This window comes from Sus scrofa, chromosome 14, assembly GCF_000003025.6.
Source record: "Sus scrofa isolate TJ Tabasco breed Duroc chromosome 14, Sscrofa11.1, whole genome shotgun sequence".
NCBI classification, from domain to species: Eukaryota; Metazoa; Chordata; class Mammalia; order Artiodactyla; family Suidae; genus Sus; species Sus scrofa.
Genome location: NC_010456.5, coordinates 39,642,631 through 39,665,291, shown reverse-complemented (window position 1 = coordinate 39,665,291; position 22,661 = coordinate 39,642,631). Strand labels below are relative to the sequence as shown.

At 38.3% G+C, this 22,661-nt stretch overlaps 1 protein-coding gene across 1 annotated transcript in view; it reads right to left on the bottom strand.

Annotated features, from left to right (window-relative positions):
- NAA25 (N(alpha)-acetyltransferase 25, NatB auxiliary subunit) overlaps window positions 1–22,661 on the bottom strand; it is a 75,989-nt gene that overhangs the window by 17,496 nt on the left and 35,832 nt on the right. The window contains exons 12-20 of the mRNA XM_021074209.1: window positions 20,305–20,512; window positions 19,391–19,480; window positions 15,186–15,366; window positions 13,726–13,825; window positions 8,113–8,264; window positions 7,412–7,537; window positions 3,753–3,996; window positions 3,021–3,144; window positions 891–956 (exon numbers count right to left, since the gene is read on the bottom strand). Coding sequence (XP_020929868.1) covers window positions 891–956; window positions 3,021–3,144; window positions 3,753–3,996; window positions 7,412–7,537; window positions 8,113–8,264; window positions 13,726–13,825; window positions 15,186–15,366; window positions 19,391–19,480; window positions 20,305–20,512 — 1,291 coding nt within the window. The remainder of the gene's footprint in view (window positions 1–890; window positions 957–3,020; window positions 3,145–3,752; window positions 3,997–7,411; window positions 7,538–8,112; window positions 8,265–13,725; window positions 13,826–15,185; window positions 15,367–19,390; window positions 19,481–20,304; window positions 20,513–22,661) is intronic.

Here is a 22,661-nt window from a genome sequence, read left to right as displayed (position 1 = left end):
TATTCTGTAGCCCTTAAAACAAATGACTTGGTAAGATGTCCAAGATAATAAAAAATTAAAGCCAGAAAAGCATGTATTGTAATTTTTCATATATTAAAAAAATCACTAATATGTATTTATACTATGCATTTATATGACTATTTAGGTGGTATCTAGAAATACAGACTGCAAAGTGTGAACAACACAAACTTACTTCCAAGGGAATGGGACTGGGAAAAGGCAAAAGATCACACCCACTTGTGTACTGTTTTATAATAAATTCCTACTACTTTTGTAATCAAAACTTTTTAAAGTTGGAAACAAGTCTTTAAAAATACCAAAAGTTGGAGTTCCCATTGTGGCTCAGTGGTTAACGAATCCAACTAGGAACCATGAGGTTGCGAGTTCGATCCCTGGCCTTGCTCAGTGGGTTAAGGATCCAGCATTGCTGTGACCTGCAGTGTAGGTTGCAAACGTGCCTCAGATCCCGCATTGCTGTGGCTGTGGTGTAAGCTGGTGGCTACAGCTCGGATTCGACCCCTACCCTGGGAACTCCATATGCCTCGGGAGCGGCCCTTGAAAAGACAAAAAAAAAGTTGGAGTTCCCATTGTGGCCCAGTGGTTAGCGAATCTGACTAGGAACCATGAGGATGCGGGTTCCGTCCCTGGCCTTGGCTCAGTGGGTTAAGGATTCAGCGTTGCCATGAGCTGTGGTGTAGATCGCAGATGCAGCTCGGATCCCGAGTTGCTGTGGCTGCGGTGTAGGCTGGCGGCTACAGCTCCAATTAGACCCCTAGCCTGGAAACCTCCATATGCTGCGGAAGCGGCCCTAGAAAAGGCAAAAAGACAAAAAAAAAAGCTAATGTCAAATAATCAGATACAATATGGGAATCCACAGTGACAACACTTACCTTTTAATTGTTCTAGTAAAGACTTGAGACTATTCTCTACTCGCTCCTGGATCTCCACTGTATCCTCTAAAATTGAAAAACAATGAAAAATTTTCAATTCATTTTTTTTTTAAGTAAGAAGCAAGACCAATACCTGGAAGCAACTTATGGGCAAGGACATTTTCTTTTCTCTTAAGACCCACAAGCATCTAAATTCTATTACTGAGAGAGAGACAGAAAGATAAAGGACAAGAAAAAGAAAAGGTATTAATTACACTTCTACCAAAAGCACTACTTAAAATTTTCAAATACTCTAAAGCCTTATGATTTGAGAAAAGCAAAACATAAAACATGGCCTATTTGTGATGTTCACTGTGTTGGGAGTTTAGAATAAAATCTCTCTGCAAAGTTTAGGCATTCATTTTAAGAATTCTGGAGGAGTTCCCGTCGTGGCGCAGTGGTTAACGAATCCGACTGGGAACCATGAGGTTGCGGGTTCGGTCCCTGCCCTTGCTCAGTGGGTTAACGATCCGGCGTTGCCGTGAGCTGTGGTGTAGGTTGCAGACGCGGCTCGGATCCTGCGTTGCTGTGGCTCTGGCGTAGGCCGGTGGCTACAGCTCCGATTCAATCCCTAGCCTGGGAACCTCCATATGCCGCGGGAGCGGCCCAAGAAATAGCAACAACAACAACAACAAAAGACAAAAAGACAAAAGACAAAAAAAAAAAAAAAAAAAAAAAAAAAAAAAGAATTCTTATATAATTGGACTTAGTTACAAAACACAAACAGACACAGAGACAAAAAACAAACTCATGGTTACCAAAGGGGAAAGGAGATGGGAGGGGATTAACAGTTTGGGATTAGCAGACACAAATGACTATATATAAAAGAGAGGAGTCATCTACCATATGATATAGCAATCCTACTCCTAGGCATATATACAGACAAAACTATAATTTAAAAAGATAGGGGCTTCCCTATGTTCACTGCAGCACTATTCACAACAGCTAAGACAAGGAAACAACCTAAATGTTCATCGAGAGATGAACGGATTAAGAAGTGGTACACACATATATACAAGGTACCATTCCTTAGCAATTAAAAAAAAAGAACAAAATAATGCCATTTGCAGCAACATGGATGCAACTAGAGATTCTCATACTAAGTGAAGTAGAAAGAAAAAGACAAATACCATATGATATCACTTATATGTGGAACCTAAAATATGCCACAAATGAACCTAGCTACAAAACAGAAAGACTCACAGACATAGAGAACAGGCTTGTGGTTGCCAGGGGGAAGAGGGAAGAGAGTGGGATGGACTGGGAGTTTAGGGTTAATAGATGCAAACTATTACATTTAGAATGGATAAGCAATGAGGTCCTACTGTATAGCACAAGGAACTAGATACAATCTCTTGGGATAGACCATGATGGAAGATAATCTAAGAAAAGGATGTATATATGTACGACTGGGTCACTTTACTGTGCAGAAGAAATTGGTACAACACTGTAAATCAACTATACTTTAATTAAAAAAAAGAAGAAGAGAGTTCTCTTGTGGCACAGCAGATTAAGGATCCAGCATTGTCACTGCAGTGGCTTGGGTCTAGGAACTTCCACATGCTGTGGGTATGGCCAAAACAACCCAAAAAACAAAACAAAACACTAAAAGAGATAACCAACAAGGTCCTACTGTATAGCACAGAGAACTATATTCAATACCCTATAATAAATCATAATGGAAAAGACTTATGTATAAATACATACACATATATGTATAGCCGAATCACTGTACTGTACACCAGAGACTAACACATTACAAATCAACTATACTTCAAGTTTTTAAAAAATTTAAATAAAAAAATGAAAAGAATTCAATCTGAAATCCAAAAATATTTCAATAAATCACAGATTTCTAAAACTTTTGGCCCTAAAAAATGATTTTAAATATGGATCGGACTTAAGCTTCTAAAATAATGTTTTACAACCTGTTAATGGACTTTCTTGTATATTAAACCAGACATACCAAAACAGTCTCCAGTTCACATCTCTTCCAAATTTTTCCAAATATATGAGGTTATAGATATTTTGTTGCATTTATTTTTTAGTGACAAACGCCCCATAAATATACTCATTTAAGTATATACTTACCTAAACCATTGGTGTCCAGCTCATAAATATCACTAACAAGATAAAAAGAACTGGTCTGACACTGAGAACAGCCAGAATTAAGGAATCCAGCCATTCTGGTGGGTACAGGACCAAGAAAAGGATACTGCAAAGGGGAAAAAAGTGATATTCTTTAAATACATTAAAATTTAAAACCATAAAATACAAAATGAGACAACAAGGAACTATAACTATTGGATAAAAATCTATGATTAAGTTTCAATCCACTGATTAGTAAACTAGTAATATCTAAATAATTTTGATGAAAACAGAAACTATATTTATTTACTGATAGCTCTTAAAAATGTATCATCACAGAAAAAGCTATTTAAAAAAAAAAAAAAAGCTCTTTTGGTTTTCCTCACTATCCAGTTTGGATACTGAGGAAGGACCTGTAATTCCCCAAGTTTAAAATGTTTTTGTCTTTTTTGGAAGTTCCCATTGTGACTCAGCTGGTTATGAACCTGACGAGTACCCATGAGGATGTGGTTCAATCCCTGGTCTCACTCAATGGGGTAAGAATCTGGTGTTGCTATGAGCTGTGGAGTGGGTTTCGGACTAGGGTAGGATCCTGCATTGCTATGGCTGTGCCAGCTGTATGTCCAATTCGACCCCCAGCCTGGGAACTTCCACATGCCACAAGTGCAGCCCTAAAAAGCCAAAAAAAAAAGAAAGGGGGGGGGTCATGTGATGGTAAACACACACTGATGATACCTGAATTTCCTTCTCAATAAATCGCTTTCCAGTCTCCAAGGCCACCTCCAGCTGTTGAAGGAGCAAACGGAGAATATCAATCCGGGAGGAAACTCCATTCTCAGTGGTCTTCTCTGAGTTCTTTGGCCCAACAGAGTGGTTAAGACTTGGAAGTCCACTGATCAGCCTCAAGGTTAAGGAACGGATTCTTAACCACATTGTCTCCTCCTCCAAGGAAAGTTTCTTATGTTCTTCAGAAACATCCCTTTAAAAGAAACATCCCCAAACCATCCATTTTACTCATGTTGTCTTTTTTTTGTAGCATTTTTGTTTTCTTTCTTTCTTGGCCACACCTATGGCATATGGAAGTTCCCAGGCCAAGGACTGAATCCAAGCCAGGAGCTGCAACTTATGCCACAGTTCCACCAATGCTGGATCCTTAACACCACAGAGACAATGCCAGGTCATTAATCCACTGTGCCACAGTGGGAACTTCTCATTCTGCCTTTAAATCTTTCAAAGTTTGGAGTTTGCCATCATGGCTCAGCAGGTTAGGAACCCAACTAGCATCCATGAGGATGCAAGTTTGACCCCTGGACTCCCTCAGTGGGTTAAGGATCCAGCGTCATCACAAGCTGCAGCACAAGTTGCAGATGTGGCTTGGATCTGGCATTGCTGAGGCTGTGGCATAGGCCACTGGCTATGGTATAGGTGGGTGAGTGCAGCTCCAATTTGACCTCTAGCCTGGGAATCTTCATATGCTGCGGATGCAGCCCTAAAAAAACACCCCCCAAAAAAATCTTTTCAAGATAAATTTTATCAGTCAAGATGCCTTTGAATGGTTCCAGCTTTCATTTAATAGCTGAATGATCCTGAACAAAGCAAAATTATCCAAGTCTCCATTTTGGTATTCATAAAATAAGAAAGATAACCTAGCTAATAGGTCATTTTCCCCATAAATGAAACTTACTTTTCTAATGATAAAATACATAATACAAAAAATTCAAACAAAAGTTAAAAAATAGAAAATGTGCCCTGATAACTAAGAACATACAATATTAACATGCTTGATACAAATCCTTTCAGACTTTTGCAACACAGATACACAAAAATGAACTAAAAATATTTACATAATTTATTTTAAACAAATAAAATGAGTTCATAGTATTTATATTATTTTGCAAATTGCATCTTTTTATGACAGTCTGTGCAGAAGAGTTAACACAGCCTGAAAGAGAATGGATGTGTTTATATGTATAACTGAATCACTGTTGTAGAGCAGAAATTATTATCACAACTTTATAAATCAACTATATTTCCTTTTTTTTTTGTCTATTGTCTTTTTAGAGCTGCACCCACGGCATATGGAGGTTCCCAGGCTAGGGGGTCTACTCAGAACTATAGCTGCCGGCCTATGCCAGAGCCACAGCAATACGGGATCCGAGCCGCGTCTGCGACCTACACCACAGCTCATGGCAACACCAGATCCTTAACCCACTAAGCAAGGCCAGGAATAGAACCCACAACCTCATGGTTCCTAGTCAGATTCATTTCCAATGTGCCACGAAGGGAACTCCTAAATCAACTATATTTCAATAAAACTTTAAACAATGGGGAAGGAGTTCCTGCTGTGATGCAGGGAAATGAATCCAACTAGTATCCATGAGGATGTGGGTTCAATATATGGCCTTGCTCAATGGGTCAGGGATCCCATGTTGCTGTGAGCTGTGGTGTAGGTCAAAGATGAGACTTGGATCCTACAGTTCCTGTGTTGCTGTGGTGTGGTGTAGGCCAGCAGCTGTAGCTCCAATTCGACCCCTAGCCTGGGAACTTCCATATGCAGCGGGTATGGCCCCAAAAAGAAAAAACAAAAATGGGGGGAAGAAAAGAGTTAACGGAGCAAGCCTGAGGCTCTAATTTTAGAACAGCCTATTTGCAAGGCTAGCCCTTGGCTGATGTCTGGGAACTTGGTGTGCCAACCATTCCCTAAATGATAAGAGTGGCTCACTGTGTCTATACTGTTTGTACATACTGTGTAGTATAGAGTGAACTGTGCTTTCCTTCAGGGACTCTGAAATGCTGGTACATGCTAGATAGAGGGTGCCTATATAACCAGCCAACCAGCCAATGAAAACCCTGGGCACCAAATTTCTAATGGGCTTTTCTGGGCAGAAATATTGCACATTTTCCACTACTAGAGAAAGGAGTGCATTTAGTACGTTCCTTCATAGGAGGAGAAAACACTGAAAATCTGTGCATGGAATTCCCCAAAATCTACCTGTACTGATGCTGTCATGTATCCTTTCGTTATAAGAAACCTCAGGGAGTTCCCATCATGGCGCAGTGGTTAATGAATCTGACTAGGAACCATGAGGTTTCGGGTTCAATCCCTGGCCTTGCTCAGTGGGTTACGGATCCGGCATTGTCGTGAGCTGTGGTATAGGTTGCAGACGCGGCTCAGATCCCAAGGTGCTGTGGCTCTGGCATAGGCCGGTGGCTACAGCTCCAATTAGACCCCTAGCCTGGGAGCCTTCATATGCCGTGGGAGCAGCCCAAGAAAAGGCAAAAAGACAAAAAAAAGAAACCTCAGATGTGAGAACAACTATACGTTTAATCCCATGAGTACTAGCAAATTACTAATGTGGTCTTGGCAACCTCCAAATCACAGCATATTCAGAACCATGTTATATACATGTCTCTGCATGTTTGTCCACTTATTCCCTAGTTTCAATCTTTCTAGAAGTGGATCTGCTGACTTAAATGGAATACAGCATTTTCAATCTTGACACACATCACTAAATTTCCCTATAGGAATCTTATATAGTTTTATGCCATGTAAATGCACAACAGCCATTTTCCCATAACCTTGCTGAGAACAAGGGTTAATCTTGTTTTATCCAATACATAAAATCTTTGAATGATAGATTAAAAAACAAATCTTGGAGTTCCCGTCGTGGCGCAGTGGTTAACGAATCCGACTAGGAACCATGAGGTTGCGGGTTCGGTCCCTGCCCTTGCTCAGTGGGTTAACGATCCGGCGTTGCCGTGAGCTGTGGTGTAGGTTGCAGACGCGGCTCGGATCCCGCATTGCTGTGGCTCTGGCGTAGGCCGGTGGCTACAGCTCCAATTAGACCCCTAGCCTGGGAATCTCCATATGCCGCGGAAGCGGCCCAAGAAATAGCAAAAGACAAAAACAAAAAAACAAATCTTTACTGCTTTTCTTTGAACTTCCTATTAAATTCTTTGCCCCTTTTGTTTTTTAGTTTTCTTCTGTGGATTTACTGAGTTCTTTCTATATACGAAGGATATTGATATATATGATTTACCAGATACCTCTAGAATTTGTTAACAAATTTACTTCTATCTAGAAGGCTAACATTTAGAGGTCAAATCCTTTGTTTCCAGATCTGATGTAATGATAAGAGAGCTTTTCCCAACCATTTAAAACATTTTTTATATTTTCTTTTAGAATGTCTAAGTTTTGGGAGTTCCCGTTGTGATGCAGTGGAAACAAATCCAACTAGGAACCGTGAGGCTGCAGATTTGATCCCTGGCCTCGCTCAGTGGGTTAAGGATCCGGCATTGCCGTCAGCTGTGGTGTAGGTCGCAGATGTGGCACAGATCTGGCCACAGATTCTCATTTTTTAAAAATTAATTGCTCAGGGTTAAATTCCAGTTACCTGTCTTTTGGATCCCAGCTGAAGAAAACATTTAAGTCTCTGTTGTCTCTCAAGGCTTCCCATGGAATGTCATCTTCTTCTGGCCGAAGATTCATTGACTTTATACTTTCTGCTAAGCTGGTTGATCTGCGATATAGAAAATTTATTTAAGTATTATTCATAGTAAAATAGCCATGAAAACATATTAGCCTGGACTTTGTTTCACTAAATAGAAAGAAAAGGAAAGAAGAGTGATAGAAGAAAGGAAGGCTTTACTATCAAGAAGTAAAAGCTCATATAAGGTGAAATAAAATCAAGTTCTGATCATACTGGCCTGCTACACAGTAAGAGAAAGGCATCTGGGGGCCCAGCCAATATAAAGTCCACCAGCATTAATTCCTTAATCCCATGTTTGTAGGGAATGGAGAAACTTGTAAACACAATATGGACCAGGGATAACGACCATGGCCTAGCTGGATTCTGGATGGTACCTGGGATGGTGCTGGCAGTACTCTATCATTTCTCTATGACAGGCACCTTCCCCTTTCTTACCTGTTCCCTCCTACTTTTCTCCCTCATTTTTCCTTTTTTTAATTAATTAATTAATTTATTTTTATTTTTCCTTAGTTTAAACCCACTAATGGCACCCATGAGGCTCATCAATGGCTCTCAGCACCTAATCTAATCCCCTAGTTCCTTCTAAGCTCTTGTGAAATACTTACATATTTGCTTCAAGTAGAAGGTCTAACAACATCCGTTCAGTACGGACTTGTGCAAAATGAAGGGAATTATTCAGCCTGTTCCTAAAAGCGATAAACTCTGGGATCTTCTCAAATGCACCATATTTGTAAGCTTGAATAATATATTCTGAGGTCTGGGAAGGAAAGACATCACCTTGGTATAAGTATTTCACAGGTCAGGCAATGAAGACGAACCTTGCCAGACAAAACAAAACAACACTCAAACTCAAATTAAGATGCTGAATCTAATCTTTAAAGTTCTTGGACACCAAACAGAATATTAGCTTTTCTTCCCCCCTTTCTTTTTTTGGCTGCCCCATGGCATATAGAGTTCCTGGGGCAGGGATCAGATCCGGGCTGCAGTTGTGACCTATGCCACAGCTGCAACAATGCGGGGTCCTTTAACCCGCTGTGCCTAAACCTGTATCCCAGCAATCCAAAGATGCCGTCGATCCCATTTCATCGCAGCAGAACTCCAGAATATTAGCTTTTTAAAATGTTATTTTTCTTCTATCCTATACTAGAGTCAAGTATCTTCTTTTTTATTTTTGTTTATTTTTGTTTGTTTGTTCAAGTATCTTCTTTACTAATATTACTACTAATAATACCCAGCTGCTACTACAACTACACAGACTTTCTCCTAGCAGTTATATCTTTCAATTCAACGGGACTAAAGGTTTTGTTATACCACATCAGTCAAAAATTTAGTTAGTGCCATTGTGGAAGGGATATTACTCCATGTTTTTCTGCATCTAAGATAAACTTTGTTTTATACACCAGAATACTATAACCCTCCCACCACCACCACAAATAAAAATCACTCTCCTTCAAAAAAAAAGATAGGTCCTCTTGGTTTTATTTACTTCTGAATAATGTATCACTAACACAGGGCATATGTACAATACATCAAGATACAAGACACAAAACAAAAACCTATAAAAAGTCATGTCATAAACTATTCTGAGGACAAAGAGAATTAAAAAACCAGGTTACCTGTCCATCCAAATTACTATGCTAGAAAACTCCATAAACAAGTAAGTAAACACTCGCATGTGCTTTAATTAGATTAATACATGTATACAGAAGAAACATGAACAGAGATAAGATAAAGAATTCTAAACAGAAATTCTAGCACAATAGAAGAAAATCTTAGGGAAGAACTTTTCATGGGTATGGGCCTATGCCATCAGGATCCAAAGTCAGAAGGGCACCCTTTTGGGCAAGGAAAACGTTAAGCTCAAAGCTGATGTCTGTCCCAAAGATCCTTTCTAGAAAAGCCAATGTTTTTGCACAGCCTCAGTCAGCTCTGCCCCCATCTCCACTATGACCAAATAATTTGCCCAGTAGGAAAATAGGCCAATAGTCAACAACATACCCTCTGATACACAGCCTCGCAGGGTTCATTTCAGGCCGCGGGATTGCGCCACGGGCGCTAATTCAACTGCATTCGATGCGGCTTTTAAACCCCCATGGGACACCTCGGCGAGCTGTTTGCCTGCAGTATCTGGAGAAATTAAAGACGGACGGACACAAGAAAATTAAAAAGATTACTTGTGATCCTGCAGGTTTAAAGAAGGACTATCCGAAAAAGCTCAAATGTATCTTTTAGCTTGATTAAAGGACAGTGATATGCCCAATTAAGAAGAGGCCAGGATACCCTTAACACGTATGCCTATCCGATGGCCTCTTGGCTTGGAAAACATAGCAAGGTTTACCATCAGCCCTTGCAATAGGAACTTACAGTCTGAAAAAACCAGCTGGTTAGGAACATGTGATCCAGCAACTAATGAGGATAAAAATTTGACTTTGGAGACCCCAATCGAATTTATTAATTACAGTTCCAAAGTATGCTATTATGACTAAAGGAAAGAACCCAGCCTTACCAAGCTTAGAGAAAGATTTAACTTCTGAGTGGTCCATGGAATACCACTTTAGAAAAAAGGCAAGCAAAAAATAAGGGGTCACAAAAAGGGAATGCAATCCTTTAACAAACTAAGAAGGTACCTATAGTTCTCTGGCTTCTCTAAGACAGTCCTCCTTTAATACTGCAGTAAAGTATCACTGCAGAGCTAGAAAAGGGTCTGTGCAGCTATCAATAGGACAAGGGCTGAGGAAGTAATATGATCTGAAGAAACAACGCCTATTGGAACTGCAGGCAAAACTGGAAGCCATGAGTACTTTAAAGACTTTGGAATATCAGAGAATGTTGTCCGTACCCATTTCTACTCATTTATGCACCAATGAGGCTACTTAGATCCCATATGAATTCCTGAAATGAACCCTGTTCACTGTAAAAATTATCAAAATACATGGACTTAAACCCTTGAATAATGATCTCCATGAATAAGTAAAACAGAGACTATTAAAGGCAATTTTTAAAAAGTATAAATATGTAAATAACGTTTGGAGATATGTACATCTAAGCTCTAATTTTTGTATTATAAAAATCTATTCCAAAGTAAGATGACAGCAGGCAATGACCTTACCAGAAAGAAAATCCCTATGCAGGCCTTCCAAATATAACTTTCAATCCCACAGCACAAAGCTTCACAAAGCAGATTTTCCATTTAAAGGGTAGGTGTTCTTTCAAAGAGCTAGCTAGGAATTGAAATACATAAGCCACTCAGGGAAAAACCATCTAGGGATGCCGAAAACTACCACAAATAAAGATATAGAGCACAGATCTTTAGCTTTCCAGAGAGATATTTCTAATACCATCAGAAGGTTTAAACATACACACTACATACATACTACACTAGACATCTAACACAACAACTGTGATCTTTTTTAGCTTCAAACTCCTATGGTCCACATCACAGTCTCCATTTTCCTACTCTGGGACTTGGGCTAGGCATTACAGTTTAAGGTGTGTTTTCCTTGCTGTATTATGCTTTGCTTTTGACCAGGACCTCTCCTCTCATCCTCAATTACCTACTTTAATGTGATTAAATAGCTCTTTTCTTAGGAGTAATAAAAATAAATTTTAAGCAGAGTCCTAGTCCCGGATTAATAAAATGATTTAATTTTATCAGCTTCGGCATTATGCACATTCAGATGAATTAGTCACTGCTGACACACACAACCATCAGCAAAACATCAAACTGGGGTACAAAAAGCCACTGAGGACAACATGCCCTCTCAAATCACTCCTGAGGATCTCCTTTCCCTATTACAATACTTTTTGTTGCTTTGTTTTGTGTGTGTGTTGTTTTCCAAACAATCTAGAAGAACAATATAGCTCTTCTAAAATGCTGAATGATTGTGAGGGGGGAGAGAGTGGAAGGGAGGGGAGAGGCAGTGGCATGGACTGGGAGTTTGGGGTTAGGAGATGCAAACTATTATATTTAGAATGAATAAGTAATGAGGTCCTTCTGTACAGCACAGGGGACTATATATCCAGTCTCTTGGGATAGACCATGATGGAAGATAATATAAGAAAAGGAATGTGTGTGTGTGTGTGTGTGTGTGTGTGTGTGTGTGTGTGTGTGTGTGTGTATGACTGGGTCACTTTGCTGTCCAGCAGAAACTGGTACAACACTGTAAATCAACTAAGATACTTTAATTAAAAAAAATTATAAAAATGCTGGATGACTGAAAACTGGAGTAAAACCAACCATCAGGCTTGGATTAACCCCTTACTTACTCCCCCACTACCAACTCAAAGCTATTGGAGAAACAAAACTTTGAAAAGGATTCTTCAGTATATCAAATGTTTTCAATAACCTCTTCCTTAGAAATACAGTAATGAGAGCCAGAATGATGAGATTTGAAATACACTTTTCTTTTGATTTTTGTTTTGTTAATGAAACTTCAAGAGGTTTCAGAGATACTTGAACACACAGTGAAAACTCACAGATTTACAACTCAACTGCCCACTCACACTAGGAAAATTTTTTATTTTTATTTATTTTTACCACCACACCCAGCCCAGGATGGAACCCCAGCCTCAGCAGCAATCAGAGCCACAACAGAGACAATACTGATCCTTAACCCACTGTGCCACAGTGCAAACTCCAACACTAGGTTTTTTCTTTCTCCTTTTTGTTTTTCCTTTTTACAGCTGTACCTGCAGCATATGGAAGTTCCCAGGCTAGGGGTAAAACTGGAGTTGCAGGTGCAGACCTACACCACAGCCATAGCAATCACAGATCGAAGCCACATCTGCAACCCACACCACAGCCTGCGGCAAAACCAGACCCTTAACCCACTGAGTGAGGCCAGGGACTGAACCTGCATCCTCACAGACATTATGTTGGGTTCTTAACCCACTAAGCCACAAGGGAAACTCCCCAACACTAGATTTTAGACTCAAGGTACTAGAGATGCCCTTCTGATATCAAAGCAGGGCCAGCTCCTTCTGAGGCATATGTTCAAATGCTCATACCCACTTCCATCTCTCCTTGACCAGAAACTAGGGCACAAAATGAGGTTTGAACAGACATACTATCCCGTCAGGAAGTAGAGTCATGGGGGGGAGGGAAAAGAGTTCAAAAGTCAACTAATGATGCCAAGGTCAACACCATGTGCTGTATCAGCCTTCTAGATCATGCCCTGGAGTATGTCAGAACATAATTATCACAAGCTGAGAAAAACAAACCTACATTCTCTTGCTCAGAAATGCTTTTGCCCAGATCTGGCTTTTTATTTAATATACCCCCCCCAAAGAATTAGATGGAAGATAAATTAAGCATAGCTGTCACAGTTACAAAGGTTTTGTAAAAAAAAAAAAAAAAACCTCATAAGTGTGTGCCAAGAAGAACCAGAAACCTTCTTTGCCAAATTTCTTAGTTACTGTTATACCATGAAAATGGAACACAGTGGGCAGATATCTGGCATGACCAAATTCCAGGTGATGAGTCTTAGAAGCACATGAGAACCAAGGAGGTAGTGACCATTATAGAGACAACACTTTCTTCACATATGTTCCTGGATGGTTTTGCATAGCTCATCAACTGAGTATAGATCATATATGGTTTTCCCACAAATATTTCTGCCTAAATGACAAGTAGAGACCAAGTCAGCCTGCAGTGAAAAATATGGTGCAAATCCCATCCTTTCATTATGGCACAAAAAAGCTCTATTTATTGCTACTTTAAAAAACATACTATTGACCTAAGTTTCTTTAAATGTCCTTCAACTGGTCGATTTTTATAATTCTAAGAAAATATTAGTGTACTCTCTGTTGGTAAAGAGCACTGTGATTATAAACATTACATAGATAAAAGTAACAGAGAACAGCTGCTACTGAAGAACCATATATGGCATCCTCTGCTATAAATTCTTATGGGCTATTTCTTATGCCCTTAGAAAGTCTCTCAGAGATTAAAAGACAGACCGAAGAGGCATAACACTTCCTACTCTGCTAATACCCAATTTTAAATGCACCTTTGCACAGATTCTGTTAAACATACCCATTCTAACAACCATGAATAACTCTTTACCTTTACCTAACAGCCTTAGCCAGTAAGCTATGGTCTAAGGGCACTAGGCCTTGGTGCACTTCAACACATGCACTTGTGACCAGAGGGAAGATGCTCTCTGAATCATGTGCATTCAGCAGGCAAGATCATATTTCAAAAAATTTTTTTCACTTACATCTTTCTGGTTGGAGTGGAAAAACCTGAGCGCGAAGTTACAGGATTGGGATGCAGCAGCATACTGACCTAGGGATTCGGCGTATCGAGTCAAAAGATAACTAGGTTGGAAGGAAAGAAAAAAAATGTTATACCTACTCACCTCTAGCATCAAGTACTACAATTCAAATTATTACGGTAGAGAAATAGCTACGCACATGAAAAGTTAAAACATCCTGCCATAAAAATTATACAATTCACAGACTCAAATTTTTAAAAACAGCAAAGTTAATTCAGTTTTGTGGGAGACCTAAAACTCTATGCCACACTTTTTTACACTCAGATGATTAATGGAACACAAATTGTTAGAGAACAGAATGCTCTCCTCCTAAAACAGCTCTGTAGGGAGTTACTACCACTGTGGTTCAGCGGTAACAAACCTGACTAGCATCCATGAGGACGTGGGTTTTTTGATCCCTGGCCTCACTCGGTCAGTTATGGATCTGGCCTGTGAGCTGTAGTGTAGGTTGCAGACATGGCTCATATTTGGTGTTGCTGTGGCTATGGCGTAGGCGGGAAGCTCTGATTGGACCCCTAGCCTGGGAACCTCCAATATGCAGTGAATGCAGCCCTAAAAGGATAAAAATAAATAAATAAGTAAAACAGCTCTGTAGCACATGGAGAAAATATTCTTTTTTTTTTTTTTTTTTTTTTTTGTCTTTTTGCTATTTCTTGGGCCGCTCTCGCGGCATATGGAGGTTCCCAGGCTAGGGGTCAAATCGGAGCTGTAGCCACCGGCCTACGCCAGAGCCACAGCAACGCGGGATCCGAGCCGCGTCTGCAACCTACACCACAGCTCACGGCACCGCCGGATCCTTAACCCACTGAGCAAGGGCAGGGACCGAACCCGCAACCTCATGGTTCCTAGTCGGATTCGTTAACCACTGCGCCACGACGGGAACTCCGGAGAAAATATTCTTGATTCATCACAAAAAATAATCAAAATACAAATTTAAAGGATCTCTGAGATCTAAACAAATAAAGTACATGCATCAACCTCAACTGCGAGGAGGAAGCAGACTTCAAAACAAGGCATGTTAAGAAAAAGAGCTCGAAGTATACAACTACTGTATCTGGGGAAAACCATTTCTAAATCATACCAAAAAAAAGTTGGGGGGCATACCCATGGCACGTGGAAGTTCCCAGGTCAGGGATGGAACCCATGCCACAGCAGTGACCTGAGCTACAGCAGTGACATCAGGTCCTTAACCCATTGGGCCAAAAGGGAACTCCTAAACCGTACAAATTTAAAATTACTACAAAATGTTGAGAGATATAAAACTCTTTCTGCTTTGAAATGGATCATAACAGGTGATTATTTAATCTAAAAAGCTTAATACTTTTCTGCTAAAGTCGAAATGTTACAGTTCCACATATGAGGACCTCACACTGCTATCATTATTCAGAGTATATACTACCAACCCAATGGTGTCATGCTGGATATGCTTAGCATCAAGGCTAGAGTACAGATCCACCACTGGTTCAAATGCCCCCAGCATACAGTAGATTCGAACAAGCAGCAATTTGAATTGAGCATTGGAAGGGCTGTGGGTTAATCCCTCTTCCAACAAAGTCAGGGCCTGCCACACAGTGGTCTCATCACCTAGAATCAAAATATAATAGCATTATCCACAGATCTTGATAGCAAATGGAAGTTTCTCAAAAACGAAAGACAAAAATTACTGACATCATCACCTCCCCTAACTTTTTCTAAGAATGAGCTTGGGTGACAGAGAACCAATTTTAGATACACACCCGTAAGCAAAATAAGGAATTTCCCTGAATAGACAGCTTCTCAATAGTTACCTCAGTTCTTAAACCTGCATCTACAAAAGTGATGCAAACTTATAAACTGAGATGTTTGGAATCTCATAGGATCCTAGACTCTGAGAAGAAATGGACTTTGAAGGAGAACTAGAATTCACCAATCTTCCCAGTACAAGATTTTTCTCTACAAGACCCCAGACAGATGGCTTCTCTAAACATTTTTCTTCCACATATAACGCTACTAATAGGATGTCACTTAATTTTTGGAAAAAAAAAAACAACTTGCTGATTAATAATCAAACTAAAATGATACACCCTTTTGGCCTACCAAAATCCAAAACATTACACACATCACTATTCTTAAAGAATAAATAATTTCTCTTCTATGAAAGTGTCTAAAGAAAATTTATGAAATGCCAATAAAGCTTTATATACAAAAACATTCATTATACAAATAACGGAGGGATGATTAAATAAACTATAGTACACCCACACAGGGAAACATCATATAGCACTTTAACGTTAACAAGGAGTTTTTATAGCAAGTGAAATAATTATGTAATCATGATCAGTAAAATATAAACAGAATTCAAACTCGTATGAAGAGTTCATCTTAAGTATATAAAACATGCACACAGGAAGAAAGAAGGAAATACGCAAAAATATTAGAGTGTGCTTTTTAGAAGCTGGGAAAGTGAGATAAAAATAAACCGTTTTCCAAAATTTTTACAAACTGTAAATTTCTTTTACAGTTAGAAAAAATAGCTAAAATAAAAAGTTTCACTGAGCCTTTAAAATTATAAAGTTATTTTCTATATGCATTTTCTCGAAGAGAAAAGAAACAAGATATAACTAAAAATTGGGGCTTTAGGTAAATATCATCCACAATCCTATCCAAACTATGCAAACTACCATCATGATTAATGTATTGCTTTTGACTATAATTACTTTTACACAGTAGTAATCATGGCATACATCCAGTTTTGTGTTTTCACATGTGTCCATCTGGTCTTTAAAATCATAATTTTATTTAATTCAACACTCAATGACCTAAACTCTGCAGTTAACGCTAAAAATAAGACCCAGAGATAAGAGCCATAGGTGGTTCCTGGCCTCAAGAGGTGCATAATTGGGTAGAAGAGAGAGTTGGACAATTACAGATAATAACTTCTAAAGTCCTAGTTATTCATGGATAACTAATATCAGAATGTTTTCTTAAAAACTTATTAAAGATCTCTTTTAAATGGAAACAAAATTTAATTTATACTTCTGAAGTTTTAAATCCAACATTATAAAGATATTCATCATCTTGGAGTTCCTGTTGTGATTTAGCAGTAACAAACTCGACTAGTACACATAAGGACATGGGTTCGATCCCTGGCCTCACTCAGTGGGTTAAGGATCCAGAGTTGCAGACGCAGCTTGGATCCCATGTTGCTGTTGCCATGGCTGTGTCTGTGGCATAAGCCAGCAGCTATAGCTCCAAATAGAACTCTAGCCTGGGAACTTCCATATGCCACAGGTACAGCCAAAAAAAAAAAAAAAGATATTTATCATCTTACTTTATTTTGCAAAATTAAGGCAATAACTATAACTCTACACAAATTCTTTACCAAATCAAAAAGCAGCAAGGGTTGATGAGGAGCGGGGTCACAAAGTTTTTCTAACTAAATTTTATAATTTAACAAAATAATAAAACAAAAAGGTATGAGATAAATAAGTTCTGGGAATATAAGGTACAGCATAGTGACTATAGCTAACAATACTGTATTGTGTATTTGAAAGTTGCTACAAGTAGATCTTAGTTCTCATTACAAGGAAAAAAACTGAAGCCATGTGACTTGATGGACTTTAATAAACTTATTATGGTAATCATTCTGCAATATGTACATATATCATTATATTATATGCCTTAAACTAATAAAATGAAATGTATCAATTATATGTCAAAAAAATTGGAGGGAGGAGTTCCTGCTGTGGTGCAGTGGGTTAAGAACCTGACTATAGCAACTCAGGTCACTGTGGAGGCAAAGGTTCAATCCCTGTCCCTGGAACTTCCATATGCCGTATGTGTGGCCATAAAATAAAATAAAATTTAAAAACCTGGAGGGAAAAAAATGACATTCATCACCCCCCATTTTATTTTTGCAGCATAATCATAAAGAAATGCTTTTTTGCAAAACTATTTGAGCGTATCAATTTCCTAAAGACTTCTTCTTAATCCTTTCACACTCAAAATCAGTCTCTTTCAACATCTTCACCAACATTCTATATGTTTCTAATTTCTGTAGGATCCACCTTGAACAATGACCATGCCTATGACTAGAGCATTTCAACATCACTTTCACTGACTTCAAGAAACCTTGCATCTATAATGTCTATAACTTCCAAAATACTTGCACTATATGATGAGGACAACCTATCTAACTTCTTTCTCCCTGTGCTATATTTCCCTCATCTGTAAACTGTAATAATCCTAACTGTTTTGTTACAAGGTTTAAATTAGTTCATATAAAGCACTTCCAAGTGCCTGATGATCAATGAATGTTAACTGCTATTATTATATGATAAGATATCTTGCTCCAAAACCAAGAGATTAACAAAGCAATAGTCACTATGAGCAAAAAACAGATGCTAGGAATAAGTGGGGAAGGGTATGTGAGTAGGGAGCAAATTACTAAGTAAGAAAGTTTATTAGTGATTTTTACATTAAGAAGATGTTTACAGGCCTATGCACCCTCCCGAATCTGTGGCTCCAGATAACAAGTACTCTGATGAAAAGGATTTCATCCCCAACCCCAGTACAATACAGTTTAACGAGTACTATCATATAGGTATATACAATGTCCTACAAAAGTTCAGAGGGGGCACAAAATCTGTAATGAGGAAGGGGGTGAAATCAAGACAGGCTTGTCAGAGGCACTGCTTGAGTAAAAGTTAGACAAAGGAGGTAAGAATGTTATTTCAGAGAGTGGCAACATAATGTTCAGTGATGTAAGTAGCAAAAACAAAAACAGAAAAAAAAAAAAAAAAAAGAAAGAAAAGAAAAAAGAAAGAAATCCGGGGCTGTAAGTACTTAAGAATCTGGAGATGTAAGCAGAGGCTAGATTACAGAGAGCACTGCAAACCATCCTAATAAGGCTGATCTTTATCCTCAGGAAAATAGGGCATCTCTGAAGGATTTTAAGCATGAGGAGGACAGTATCAAAATTGAGTGCTTAGTGAAATGACCCATGAGGGCAGAGTTGTGTCTGTCTTACACCCCCATTGTTTCCTCAGCCCTATTCCTTCCATAGTTTATTCTCATGAATAATATGCAATAAGTAACTAGTTATTTTTTCTCAAAAACTGCTAATAAGAGAAAATGTCAGAAGGTGAGACTAAAGAAAAGGCAATCTCAGTATCACTTGCTGAATCATCTTTCTCTTACTCAATGACTCATGATGCTTCCTTTACCATATAGTATATTTTTGTCTTAAATAGGCTAACTATATTCCAAAAAGAGTGTATTTTTCCTGCATATCTATTTTTTTTTAAGTGAACAAAAATGACTATTTCATTCCATGGACCCATACATCTATCTTAGAATCAGTTTCTCTGTATTTTAATTATTATAACTCTGCAATAGGTTGTTTACTCACTATTCAGAAACATTTAAAAACAGAACAGATATCCACTGATTTAAGATTATCCTGATTACAGAGAGGAGGATACTTGGAGACTTGGGTAGGAGGGCTGGACAAGGGCAAGGAAGAAAAACCTAAAAGCATCAATCAAACTCTCAGATTATATATTTAGTCTAAGGATTTATAACCAATAAAAACAAAGAGTAAAGTTAAACTGAAATCACTGCTCTTTACCTGTTTCTCTCCATATATCAATAAGCACATGGACAGCAAGGAGACAGTAATAGTCTGAAAATTGCAATTCGGTTTTCAAACAGGATTTCCCTATAGGGGAAAAAAATCATATCTGTATTTTAAGATTTGTTCAATTATTACTGTCCCAAAAGAGTTTTTTAAAGCAAGAAAATGACAGGAGGGAGAAGAGGTAAAAGAAGAAAAGAAACTAATAAGAATGGGATAAATACCAGAAGGAATCTATAAGCCATGAATCAAAAGAGTCAAAGGAAGGTGAGACCACACTCAGCTGGAGCAGAAGAAAGGGTTCCAGTACAGAGGTGGTATTCCAAATAGTCCCAAAAGGAGAGCAGCAAGATTTGGAAGGAGGTTTTAGGTGAAGAAAAGAACAGAAGCCAAGAGCTATGTACAACTAAAGTAATATTTTGCTCGTTACTTCACCTAATTTTTCAGAATAGTTAGAGAAATACTAACACCATCTAGTCAGGTAATTTATATTTTATCACACATATCTAAATAATCTGAAGATGATCCACTCCTAAACTAAATATTTATCTCACATTTTACAACATTCTTTTTGTTCACTTACATAGTCTATATAATAAGAACATTAAGGCCTATAAGTAGAAAATGTGACAATTTTCTTAAACTCTATAGCATATCTGAGCCCCAATGTTATAGAGTTGACTTGCCAGATCAGTAAGAATATGTACATCTGGAAGCCAACTAAATTTTTTTAAAACTCCAAGCTTAAGAAAGGCTTTGCCCTTTATTATTTGGATGGTATATATTCCCACTTGACAAAATATTTTCCTGGCCAAAAGCAATAAGACATCGTGCTATGAGTGATAAAAAACTGACTTCTAAGACTTAGCAGATTAGGGAACTACTGCACATTTTGAAAGGTTGCTCACCAAATTCCAGTCCATGCTGGTACCTTAACATCAATTCTCTGACCACACTCAATTTCTGATTTTTATCCATCGTGTGGTACAAGCCAAGTAACCTCGTCAGCTGCACCACACACAAATGTTGCTGCAGAGCTCTGATGTCAGCAGGCAGTGCCAGCTTATCCTCTGTTGGTGTTGACAAAGGAACAACTCCAAGTAACTGATTAATAAACTGCAAAGTGGAAAAAAAAAAGTGGCTCAGCTGTGAAAATTTAGTCATAAAAATATAAACACTGAATAATTACTGAACTATATCAGGGGGAAAATACGTAAGGGAGGAAGTGGAATGTTATGAATGAAATGATTGCCTTCCACGTAGGGCGCCAATAGATGAAGACTGGAACCGTAAAAATAAACAAAAAGCTGTATAAGCTTATAATTTAGGAGGTAAATAACAGAGAAACAGTTAAGAGTTGAAAGTGATTTGCCTGTACAGAGCCAGAACCAGAACTGGAGAAAGCAAAGAGCTGCAACTGTTTTTAAGTATAAGCTTAAGGATATCATTTGACTTTTTCAATTTTATACATGTAATTTTTAGATATAAATAAAAATTAAGTAAAATAAAAATCCCACTTATCACGCAGTTTCACATCCGTGATGATTTTGCTTCAATTTGTCTACATTTGTATGAATTTTATTATGATCAGATAATCATATTTGCAACAAAGTTGCAGTGATTTTCATGTTTTTGATTAAATGTCTATATAATTTCTACTGCTAGCTCTTCCATTCTTGTAAGCCATCTTATTTATCTAGTTATGTTTACTAATGAGGCTTTCTTTACTAAATGCTAAAGAACCTTCTAAACAGATTTTGTCATAAAATACATTCTTTCTCTATTCTAGTCTGTACAGTTTTTTCCTATGCAAAAGCTTCTTTAAAAACTGGAACCATTTTGTTAGCTTAAAACCACAAAGCAAAGGAAACAAAACATAAAAAGGTGATCCTGGAGGATAACTGGACTCAATGGCCCATTCTTAGGGGCAAGTCCCATTTTAGAAAGATGTGTCTCCTAATTCATTGGGACAACAGTTCTCAATTTGAATCTTACATGGACAGTTTATAATCCTCTGACGAACATACTGCTGAGTGGCAGGATTTTTAGCTATTGAAGTCATCCTACATTTAAAAAGTTGCAGCAGCAAAATTACCCCCTCAATTAAAAATGTACATAGAACTACAAAACCCATTGCAACACCTTTAAATCCTTTGTCTCACCAAAACTGACTACCTCATCACTGCCAGTATTTCAGTATTTCTAGAGGGTTCTTCACAGTAGATTATTACTATATGAGGTCACACAGATGACCTAAGACTTTCAAACATGCCAGTAAAGTAGAGCTTCTGGTACTAAATTTTTATCAACAAACCTATATAAATTTCAGCTTAAGGCAATATAAACATTCCTCTAATGCATTTCCATCATTTGATGCTTTAAGTTACAAGACAGTAAGCACTATAAAACATGATCAATCGTTCTCCTATCTTAGCACTCGGCACAAAATATGTGCAACACTTAGTGAATCTCTCCCACGTGGTTGTATTTACTGCCTATATCCCTCCATTAACATGAAACTCACACACTATTTTTAGAGAATTCTGACTATAATAAAGATATTTTTCTCATTGAGCCAAATTCTTAATTTCCTGCAACAACTTCTTGCTGGTTCATAGTCACATCTTTCTTCTACAGGATCTTTTCAAACTATGAGAACGAAAGTACTCTGTCCTCACAGACCAAATCTCTCTCTTCCACTCAACCATTTCTTTCTCATAAGCTTTCAAGTCTTCCTATAACCCAGAATCTTCTTTTCTGGGTATGTTGCAATTTATCTAGAAAACTTCTAAAGCTTAGGCCTGTGCTGTATAAGCACAGCAACCTCAAGAACAGCTTTTTTTAAACCAAAGTGAAAGGTGTTAAGTCATTTCAGAACCCAAAAGAGATCACTGGCTACTTATCAGTTTGTGAATGTACTGCTCCATCTGCCCTAGATGTATAACCCTCAAGACTACTAAAGTATAGAGTGCTGGTGGTCTAAGAATATGGTCACCCAACAAATAGTCTAGTTACCTCCACTGTGCTCCCACTGAGCTTCACTCATTCATGTGGGGATGACAGAGGCTTTCTGGAAGAATAGGTGCTGGCAGCTCTGTGATGAGAAGACTTCCAACCCTCACTAATTAGTTTTTTATGAGTAACACTGACCAGAATCACAGACTTTCTTGATACATAACAGTATTTCTTTATATGGTGCTCTATTCTACCTTGGGCACACTGTTGTTCCAGCTGGTAGAATACTTCAATTGCCCATATCCAAGGA